Consider the following 11,479-nt stretch of genomic DNA (forward strand, 5'->3'; position numbering starts at 1 on the left):
CCTCGCTGCTCTTCCCCCCCTCCCGGCTCGCCGCTCGCCTCGCTGCTCTCTTCCCCCCGAAGCAGCGGCGGCGAGGGAGGTCGCAGAGCGTTCCCTGCGCATGCGCAGGGGACGCTCTGTCAGTTTCAGGGGGATTTTAACATCCCCCCTGATATTTTTACAGGGTTTCTGATTTTTGTGCACACCTGGGGACCACCCCACGTGTGCACAAAACTCTCCCTCCCCCCCAGGTACCCCCGGTGCGCGGATTTAGGTATCCGCACACCAGGGGGCGACTTCAGAATTAGATATATAGATGTAAACTATCAATGGCAGTTAATGGTAGTGGCACCCGGGACTCCGGGAGTCATGCTGGGTCCAGCGGCAGTGACTACGCAGCCCAGGTGCCACACTGGGCATGCCACTGCCAGTGCAGCTTGGGAGATGCTCTGGGCATACTGCTGCCACCAAAGCCAGGCATGCTGCCATTGGCAGTGCGGCCTTGCAGTGGCAGTGCAGCCCAGGAAGAGCCCAGGGACTGTGCCAGGTGTGGCAGTGGCTGCTGGGGAGCCCAGGGGCATACCAGACCCAGTAGCCGCAACCCCACAGCCCAGGACTCAGTGCTGGGCCTGGCAGTGGTGCAGTCCAAAAGCAGCACGGCCCAAGGAGAGCCCAGGGGCTGGACCAGGCATGGCAGTGGCTACTGGACAGCCCAGGGGCTTCACATTGGACCCGCTGGCAGCTGCCAGAGAGCCCAGTGGATGCATTGGGCTCAGTAAGAGTGGGGGGGGAGAGATGGGATTACCCCTCATCAGTCTCGAGGGCCCCCACTTGTTTTGCAAAATGCCTCATCCATCTCATTTTAATAAGAACTGAAAATTGTAGACTGAGGCTTTCATCCCATCCAACGATACTTTTTCCTCATTCCTTTTCTTTGGTTTCACATCCAGTCCCAACTAAAAAACTTGTATACTTTGTGATTTGCCTACTGTCAAAAGCACTGCCCTTTTTTTAAAAAAAGCTTCAGCTGCAGATTTCAGTGCTAGACTGAGGTGGGCTATATATGGTCTGTGGAGTTCATCTAGCCCAGTGATCTCCAAGATGGTGTGGACCCGCTGGCAGCTGCCAGAGAGCCCAGTGGGTGCATTGGGCTCAGTAAGAGTGGGGGGGAGATGGGATTACCCCTCATGAGTCTCGAGGGCCCCCACTTGTCTTTCAAAATGCCTCATCCATCTCATTTTAATAAGAACTGAAAATTGTAGACTGAGGCTTTCATCCCATCCAACGATATTTTTTCCTCATTCCTTTTCTTTGGTTTCACATCCAGTCCCAACTAAAAAACTTGTATACTTTGTGATTTGCCTACTGTCAAAAGCACTGCCCTTTTTTTAAAAAAAGCTTCAGCTGCAGATTTCAGTGCTAGACTGAGGTGGGCTATATATGGTCTGTGGAGTTCATCTAGCCCAGTGATCTCCAAGATGGTGTTTCTGGGCACTATGGCAGCTACAAACGTGCTGTCCAGTGTCCACTATTTTTTTATTTATTTTATTTATTTAGGCATTTTTACCCTGCCCTCCCCGCAAGCGGGCTCAGGGCAGCTTACAAGGGGCATAAGCCCATCCATAAAACCAGATAAAACAGTAAAATCGTAAATAATAACAATAATAACAATAATAAAGTGCTTCCTATAAACGAGATGGTATTAAGTGGTTCTTGAGTGGTTCTGATGACATCTTCGATCCTCCCCGTTAGGGTATCACTGTCCAGTAGGTGGTTCAAGCCAATACCAAATTGCCACTATCATCTTTCCCAAAGCAAATTCTGGCTTTCTTCCACCTTACTGAAGCAGAAGGTGCTTTGGAAAAGCCCAGGAGGCATCATCTTTGTGTTTGCAGGGAGCACCCATTCAGAAACAACCATCACCGTCATAGAAAAACACTTGGCTTACAACCTTCAAACATCTGTGAAAGCTTCCAATGTTTTAAGACTGAATCCAGTCTCCATGGTAGCCACTATTTTTGTGTGTTGCCCATTACCTATTCTCAAAATTTCAAAAGTGCCCATGGGAGCAAGGATGGGGACCCCTGGTTAATCAAGGCCAGACTCTTAGCTCTATTTTGGCTGTTATTATTTGGCTTCCATCCATTGGATAAACATTTAGAGGAAAGCTTTTCTGGGGCATTTTTTTTTAATTTATCAAATTTATATCCCGCTCCCTCTCCACTGAATAGGACTCGAGGCAGCTAGCAGCTTTTAAAATACACCGATAAAAACAATACAAAGATACAATAAATAATCTTTAAAATATAAAACAGTTTAAAAATCTATCCCCATTAAAATATATCCACTATCAAGTAGGGTAGGATGCGTGGATGGTGAAGACACAGCTGAAGTATACCAGCTGCCTGGTGGATCACAATCACTGAAAGGCCACCTGAAGAAAGAGCAGCCTTACATGCCCTGCAGAACCTAGAGAGGTCCCGCAAGGCACATACCTCTTTGTGCAGCTGGTTCCACAAGACGGGGGCCACTACTGAGAAGGCCCTCACCCTTGTTGACACAAGGTGGGCAGTTCATGGACCAAGGACCTTCAATGAACTCCAAGATGAAGATCAGAGAAGACAGGGAGGATGATGAAGAATAAGAGATTGGATTTATACCCTGCCCTTCACTACCCAAAGGAGTGTCAGAGTGGCTGACAAACTCCTTTCCTTTCCCCTCCCCACAACAGACACCCTGAGAGGTAGGTGGGGCTGAGAGAGCTCTGACAGAAATGGCTCTTTTTCAAGAACAGCTGTGCCAGAACTATGGCTTGCCCAAGGTCATCCAGCCAGGTGCAAGTGGAGGAGTGGGGAATCAAACCCGGTTCTCCCAGATTAGAGTCTGCACCCTTAACCACTACACCAAACTGGACCAGCAGTCCAGAAGTCATGAGGGTCCCAGGCCATTTAGGGCTTTAAAAGTAAGTACCAACACTTCGAACTGGCACCAGAAACTAATTGGAAACCAGTGCAGCTGCCATAGGATAGGCGTTATATGCACTGACCAGGACACTCCTATCAGCAATCTGGCAGCTGAGTTCTGGACCGAAGTTTCTGAAGAGTCTTCAAATGTAGCTGTACATAGACCGCATTACAGTAGTCCAATCTTGAGGTGTGACTGTTGAGTTAATTACTGTGGCAAGGTCCTCCCAAGACAGATAGGGGGCCAGTTGGTAGACCCAGCATGGATGGTAAAATGCAGTCTTTGTCACCAAGGACACATGTTTCTATGGAGAGCAAAGAATCAAGCCATACCCCCAAATTCCTGATAGAGTTGACCTTAGAAAGTCGAACCCTATCAAGGGTCGGTAGAAGTGACCACCCCAGAGGTCTGGGCTTCCCCAGCCACATAATCTCTGTCTTAGAAGGATTTAGCTTAAACCAACTCTCACCTAGCCATTCCACCACACTGGGGAGAGAATCAAGCCCTGTGGAACTCCACAGGTTAGTGAATGGAAAAACAAAAGTCTTACATGATATGTTGCAGCTTAGTATATATCCTGCACACCATAAACTTTGATTGAAAGACAAAACAAGATGCAAATGGAAGAATTTACTTTAAATTACTTAAGGCAGAAAAAAATCCTAGCACATAAAATACAGCTTGTCTAATAAGCATGAAAAAATGAGTTAGTGCAAAATAATGTTCCTAATGCATTAATATGAAAGCTATTTTAGAAGTTTAATTGACAAGATGGTTTAATGAAGTATAAGGAGTTAATTTGTCATTCATCATAAGGCTTACTGAACACTCTTTTACTAACCATTGTCTTAATGCTTAGAAAACGTGAAATCAAGTAGGATTTTTTTACCTTGAGAAACCATGATACAATCCCTGATTGCTTCCACGGGCTTCCTTGTTCACTGATCAATTCATACCAACAAAACATCATAAGCCATACATAATAAGGCAAAGCTGCCCAACTAACAAAGCCAAATATACACCATCATCAGGATTTGATAAACCCAAATCTATTCTGCTTTTGCAATCTCATGTACCCTGCAAAAAGAAGAGGGGTTCAGGTATGTATCACACCTGTCTTTCAGCTTATGTGGATTCAACATCCATGATAAGTAGCAACCACAATTCCATTCAGATAAAAATGTACAGTTTCCCTGTAACCTGGGTCAGCAAGTAGTTTAACAGGAAGGCACGGATAGACGATGAAGAGACAGTCCCCATCATCATTCACCAAAATATCACCAACCCATATCTTTTGCTTCTGTGTTGGAAACTTGAAGGGTTGCCTGTTCTTCCTAAGGCAAACAGTTTTAGCCCTTCCTCTCCAGTTGCTGATTCCTACTTTATAGCACCACATCTAAAGACGTCTGTGGCCCGAGTTACTCACAGTGCTCTGGAATCTACCCAAAGTAGCAACTTCTCAGTGGAGGAAAGGGCATTCCCTTTTTGTCATGGATAAACCCAATGAATCAGCAGCTGATTATTAAATGGTTTCTACAGTTTATCATGTAACCTCAAACTGATGCTATTTCCAGTGCAATACAGTCCAAATTCTCCTTCCCATAGCCACCACATGGAAAGTACTGCTTGCTAAGTTCCATTCACATGGGCAGCACCCTAAAAATCCACACATACTAAAATCTAGGAAGTTGTTTCCATTGAGGATTCAGAATCAAAGTAATATGGAGGAGAGTGAAATGAGGGAGAAAAAGAGCTGGTATTGGGCACTCTGGAGTCTGGAGTTTTCATAGCCACCAATTTGTTCTTTAAAGACAGAGGAATGAATTTCAGACTACAGTAGCATCTCTCTAGGAAGAGATGGAACAAATCCCTGTTTTGCTGGTATCTATATTAAGCTTACATGGAAAAGGTCACTTCTATAACCTGATCCACATTTGCCCTTAAGTACAAGCCTCAAGCACAAGCTTTGTGTGAATAAAATATAACTTGTCTCATGAAAGGTCTCTTATCAGACTGAGTGCACAATTTAAATTCTTGTGCTGAAGTAAAACATATGCTTGAATAGAGTGAAATGCTTAGCACCTTGCAAGATTGACCTTCCAGGAGCAAGGATATTAAATTCCAGCACAGATGCGGTTACCTAATGTAAGCTGGATAAAATAAGTTTTAGGCTACTGGAAAATTCCCCTACACAAGAAATGCTCTTGCAAAGTCTACTTAACTTCATTAGGGAATTCTCAGTAGAAGGCCCCCTCTTTTTTATTACATTCTATTCCACCTCTCCTCTCAGGAGCTCAGGTTAGCATAAAATGCTGCTCCTGTTTCATGCTCACAACAACCCTAAAATGTAGAAAAGCCTGAGAGAGACAGACAGAACAAGAGAGAGAGAGAGAGACCTTTAATCCCGAGGAGACAGCATGAGACACACTGAGCTGCAAGCATATGATAAGAAGTTCTGTGACCTCATAGCTGAGTGACATCAGCCACATTACACAATGAGGGGTATCAGAGTTATTATCTCACTGAAATCAAGGCTTGAGTTATGGGCAGCATACAAAAAAAGAACAAGCTAAAAGCCAGAAGGTATATCATACTGAGGGATAGGCCAAAGGTCAGAGCCATGAAGAAATGTCTCCCATCCCTGAGTGACTTCACTTTGCCCTATTCCTGTTTCTCTCAGCATGAGTGCAACGAGAGGTGGGACATGTGGCACCTTTGCTATCCACACATGTGTATTAGCAAAGATCCTCCAAAAAACAGCGAAAAAAATTATGGTGGCTACCTAGGGGCTTGTGATTCTGCAGACAGGCTATAAGACCTATCTGAGGGTCCTGACCCTATGGAAGGAAGCTGCATTATACCACACTGACTCTCACCAATTCAGACAAGTTCATGTTCAAATACCTCTATAGGTAATTTATACCAGACCAGCTAGAGAGAACCAACCCTTCCCTCCAATAAATATGCAACTGTGGATTGCCTTCTTTTTCTTCGTTGTTCAGTTTCAAAGTAATCGCTTCCCTTTGCCATCACAAGAAAACAAAGTAGAGACGTGCCATCTCCAACACAAATTAATTTCAGTTGAATCCCAACTAAAATCCAACAATTTTGATTACACACATACATTTTACATATGGACAGTATAGAACATTCCATTTTTTCCAGGTAAAAATAGATATATTTGTTTTCACAAGACAGCACTGAAATACAGGGCAACTGTGATTAATGTGCCATCTACTTAGTAGTTAACACGTACAACTGAAGATCTGTGCAGTGCAATCCTGTGTAGAGTTACTCCAGTTTAAGCCAATTGATTTTAATGGTATTAGGCTGAAGTAACTCTGTACAGAATTGCACTGTTAGTCACTGTTTTAATTGAAAGTGTGTGTGTGTGTGTGTGTGTGTGTGTGTGTGTGTGTGTGTTTTAAGCGTGCTCCCAAGTGGTCAGAAATGCATTTTGCAAGTGACATATTACCACCTGGGGAATTTAGACAACAGAGATTAACAGCAGTGTTGCCTCAGTCACCATCAGGGCCAGCCTGGTACTGAATTTTATAAAACTTTAAATAAAATATCCATTTCCAATTCACTTTCCAGGAAGGCTACCATCAACTAGACCACCACCAAACTGATGCATCTGAACCAATTGTGAAATATTGGAGAAATGTGCCAGGAAATGATACATTATGTACTGTTTAAACATTATAAATGAAACTATCTTCATATTGTCTAATGGATTGTTTCCTCCCATATGTTCCTGCCTATCCACTGAGATTATCATTTCATGTATCTTTCTCCATTTTCAGGGGTAAGGCACGCAGCAAGTAGAAGCAAGGTCTTTTCAGCTGTGGCACCCAGATTCTTGATTGCCCTCTTTAGATGCTTGCCCAGCACCAGATCTGCCATATATATGGTGGTGGTTAAAGATTTGTCCAAGCTCTTAAGAGAGACTTTTCCTTTTACTCCTCCAAACTGATAGGGAGAATGAGGGCTACAGAAATTATAGTCCATTTTGATACCTTGAGAAGACAGGTACTTGTGTAATCAGGCACAAACTGTTCATACGGTATGGGAGGCTACAGAAATTCAACTCCATTTAGAATAAATTCCTTTCATTCACCTAAGCAGGTCTTCAGACTCTGGTGTGAAAGTCTTTCATTTAAAAAAACTTCTTTATGTGCGCTGTAGCACAACTGTAAGGATATTTACATGGTCTTACCTCATTTAAGTGTATACAGGATTACAGCCTACACTGATGCTTTAACTAACAGCTACAGCTCTTTGGTCTTACAGCAATACAAAATATAAGTATTGAACATGAAATAAGAGACGCCAACATATGAACTTTTCAAGCTGCAGGTCACAGACAAAGAACATGTTTTTTGTTCATAATTTCCATGAAAGAAAAATCGAAAAAACTAAAATCTGTTTTTCTTTTTAACATCTTCCACTACAGCTAACTGGGTTTTAACAATGTCTGTGCTACTGACCTTTTAAAAACCCTGTGAGTTCTTCCATTGTTTAGTGTAACTATCATTTTACTGCTGTTTTAATTTTAACCTTTAAATACTTTACTGCTAGTTATTATAATTGTTTATTGATAGTTATATTGCTTTCATATGAAAACTGAGAGTTACCTTGAGCATCCGTGTGGCTGAGAGCACAACATATAAATGTCTTAAAGGAAGGTTTGTTCTATTTTGCTTTAAAGCATGGGCCCATTATATTTGTCTTGAAACTGGTTTTTATTTTAATCATTGTACAGATCTTATTATGGTTTCATACATTCAACTGAGTCACCTTGAGAACTTGGGTTACCAGGGCTATTTTGGGGCAGGAACGCACAGGAACGGAGTTCCGGCTGGCTCCCAAGTTGGCCACGTCCAACAGGAACTCATTAGCATAATAGGCCACACCCAACAGCAGAAACTCATTAGGATTTGGGTTACTAAGCATGATATAAATACTATAATGGACAAACCCTTACGTTAGTGTGAAGGTTTGCAAAGACTTTAAATGTAGAAAACAGAAAAAGTCTATGGCAATATCATAAGCACATAAGAGAAGCCAATGTTGGATCAGGCCAATGGCCCATCCAGTCCAACACTCTGTCACACAGTGGCCAAAAATACCAGTGCCATCAGGAGGTCCAGCAGTGGGGCCAGGACACTAGGAGCCCTCACACTATTGACCCCCCCAGCACCAAAAATACAGAGCATCATTTGCCCCGGAGTCCCTATCTATACCTTGTGGCTAATAGCCACTGATGGACCTCTGCTCCATATGCTTATCTAATTCCCTCTTGAAGCCATTCATGCTTGTACCCGCCACCACCTCCTGTGGCAGTGAATTCCATGTGTTAATCACTCTTTGGGTGAAGAAGTACTTCCTTCTATCTGTTCTAACCCGATCGCTCAACAATTTCATGGAGTGCCCATGAGTTCTTGTATTGTGAGAAAGGGAGAAAAGTACCTCTTTCTCTACCTGCTCTATCCCATGCATAATCTTACAAACCTCAATCATGTCACCCCTCAGTCGTCGTTTCTCCAAGCTAAAGAGCCCCAAGCACTTTAACCTTTCTTCATAGGGGAAGTGTTCCAACCCTTTTATCATTCTAGTTGCCCTTTTCTGCACTTTTTCCAAAGCTATAATATCCTTTTTAAGGTGTGGTGACCAGAACTGTACACAGTATTCCAAATGAGGCCACACCATTGATTTATATAGGGGCATTATGATATTGGCTGATCTGTTTTCAATATTCTTCCTAATAATCCCCAGCATAGCATTGGCCTTTTTTATTGCAATCACACACTGTCTCGACATTTTCAGTGAGTTATCTACTACAACTCCAAGATCTCTCTCTTGGTCAGTCTCTGTCAGTTCGGACCCCATCAACGTGCATTTATAGTTAGGATTTTTGGCTCCAATGTGCATCACTTTGCACTTGGCCACATTGAACCCCATTTGCCACATTGACACCCACTCACCCATCCTCGACAGATCCCTTTGGAGTGCCTCACAATCCTCCGTTTTTCACCACCTTGAACAACTTCGTATCATCCGCAAATTTAGCCACTTCACTGCTTACTCCCAACTCCAAATCATTAATGAACAAGTTAAAAAGCATCGGACCGAGTACTGATCCCTGCGGTACCCCACTGCTCACCACCCTCCACTGAGAAAATTTCCCATTTATACTCACTCTCTGTTTAGCCAGGTTTTGATCCACGAAAGGTCCTTTTATCCTGTGATTTTTGAGCTTACTTAGGAGCCTTTGATGAGGAACTTTATCAAAAGCTTCCTGGAAGTCAAGGTGAACAACATCTATTGGATCCCCCTTGTCCACATGCTTGTTCACCCCTCAAAGAACACTAACAGGTTAGTGAGACAAGATCTTCCCTTACAGAACCCATGCTGAGTCTGCCTCAATAGTTTTTGTTCATCGAGTACAGCCAGTTCAGTGCGTTAGACAGAATTCCAGACTAGGCCATGGAAGAACCACATTTGAATTCTCATTCTACCCTGCACAATAGTTTACCCTGAGCCAGTCCTATTGACAAGTCTTATTTTAATAACCCTGAAACTCCATGCTACACATTTATCCAGAAGTAAGTCCTACCAAGTTCAAAGGGATTTATTTCCAAGCAGCCCCATAGTCAGGAATTTATTTGTTGGGGGCATCGGCTTCCCAGGGGGCTAATTAAATTAGCGTCAGGTCAGCCCCACAAGGCCAGGTACTTACTTCTCTGGAGGGGAGGAAGGAGCCTCGGGCATGCAGAGCTACCTTGCCTTTTAATACTCACAGGCCCACACCGGCCCTTGTAATCCTTCCTTCCTTCCTTCCCCCCCCCTTCCTTCTTCCTCCTTGCTGTCCCCTCCCTTCCTTCTTCCTCCTCCCATTGGTGGGGGGGGGGGATGGAGGAAGAAGGAAGGAAGGATTACAAGGGTTGGTGCAGGCTGGTGTGAATGAAAAAGAAAGGTAGTGGGAGGGAGGGAGGATTACAAGGGCCGGTGTGGACTGGCATGGATTTTAAAAGGCAAAGTACTTTTCAGAGGAGGGGGTAGACAGCGGTGGGGGCGCTGAAGATTCTATAGGGTGCACCACCCTCTGTGCCCCCCCCCCACGGCTGGCTATGGCCCTGCTTCCAAGTAAATGTGGGGAGGGACTGCTGCTCTAGTTCCATGGACTTTGCTGCAACTGTGCAAAAAAATTTCAGAGCAACCACACTTAGTTTTTCAATAAAGCAACAGATACTCCAAAGAGATCTTGTTTATCATCCTCTGGAGCATTGCTTCAATATCGATATTTTCTTATGCACATCACCTCGATTCATTTTTAAGCATTTAGAGGACACTGAGAGACTTACATGAGAATTTCAGATGCAGAGATGCATTAGACTATAGCAGCAAAAATATAACAGGAGTCCAGTGGCACTTTAAAGACTAACAGCATTTATTCCAGCATACGCTGGGAGAAACTTTGTTAGTCTTCGAAGGGCTACTGACTCCCTCCTGTTTCATTTCTGCTGTCAATTCCTGCAGCAATTGTTTTTAGGCCACACATCCCCTCATACAATTTATTAAAAACTGAGTGGAAGTGCACGAAGGGCTTCATGTTGTTGCTGTTGTTGCTACATGCCTAAAAAGGCCATTTCGTCCCCACCCGTTTCCAAGGGAGCTGTATACACTGCTAGAAATTAGTCAGTGGGCATAACTGATAAGTGTACCAAGAGAGAATGAGAGAGAGAGAAAAGCATTAGTCACTTCACTGGAGGGGAAAGATCCCTGACTCACCCCTCCTTCCCTCTGAGAGTGCAAGGGAGGAAAGTGCCTGTCCCAACTCGCCTTGCTGGTCTATTCATAAGAAAGCGAGTGAGAAGATGCTGCCGGGGGGGGGGGGGGCGGGGCGCAGCAATCCTGGCCAGGTAAAGCAGCTTCCGAAGGGACGGCGGGGAGGGGGGAGCAGGGAACTCTCCCAAGCACCACCAAGAACAAAGAAGTGGCCAGCAGCCGGCCATCCCTCAGGAGAAGAGCTGCTTCCCAGGAGCCGCTCACCACCAGCCGCCCAACGGCAGCGCGCCACCCGCTCATTCATCCTACAAAATATATTAAAAGGTTAACCCGCTTTCGGCCGCGCGCCGGTGAGGGGAGGGGGGAAGCCAGCAAACGCTTCGGATGCTTTGTTTAGGGTTCAAGGGTCTTTTGGTGGGGTTTTTTTTTTACCCTCCTCCATCCCGCCTTTGCAGCCGGCGTCGCCACTCATTGGTGCGTCTCCCTGGGCGGCTGCAGGTGGAATTCTCCCGGCGCCGGGGCTCCGAGCTGTACAAGCAGGCGCGCGCGCCCGCAAGACCCGCCCCGCCGCTTGCCTCCGCCCACCGGGCGCGGGGCCGCTTGGCTCGCAGAGCGGATCAGGCCGGCGGAGGCGGCGGCAGCAGCGGCAGCTGCTCCGTCGTGGGCAGGGCTATAAATACCTCACGCGACCCGGAGGTGCTGTCTGCAGCCTCGGGCCGGGTGAGCTGAGGGCATGAAGGAGGCA

General features: G+C 45.1%; 1 protein-coding gene across 1 annotated transcript in view; it reads right to left on the reverse strand.

The window, feature by feature from the left end:
• GADL1 (glutamate decarboxylase like 1) overlaps positions 1–11,218 on the reverse strand; it is a 126,512-nt gene extending 115,294 nt beyond the window's left edge. The window contains exon 1 of the mRNA XM_015418396.1: positions 11,167–11,218. Within this exon, the coding sequence (XP_015273882.1) occupies positions 11,167–11,206 (40 nt within the window). The 5' untranslated portion in view covers positions 11,207–11,218. The remainder of the gene's footprint in view (positions 1–11,166) is intronic.
• Positions 11,219–11,479: the final 261 nt, after the last annotated feature.

This window comes from Gekko japonicus, unplaced genomic scaffold (assembly GCF_001447785.1).
Source record: "Gekko japonicus isolate JY-2015 unplaced genomic scaffold, Gekko_japonicus_V1.1 scaffold106, whole genome shotgun sequence".
NCBI classification, from domain to species: domain Eukaryota; kingdom Metazoa; phylum Chordata; class Lepidosauria; order Squamata; family Gekkonidae; genus Gekko; species Gekko japonicus.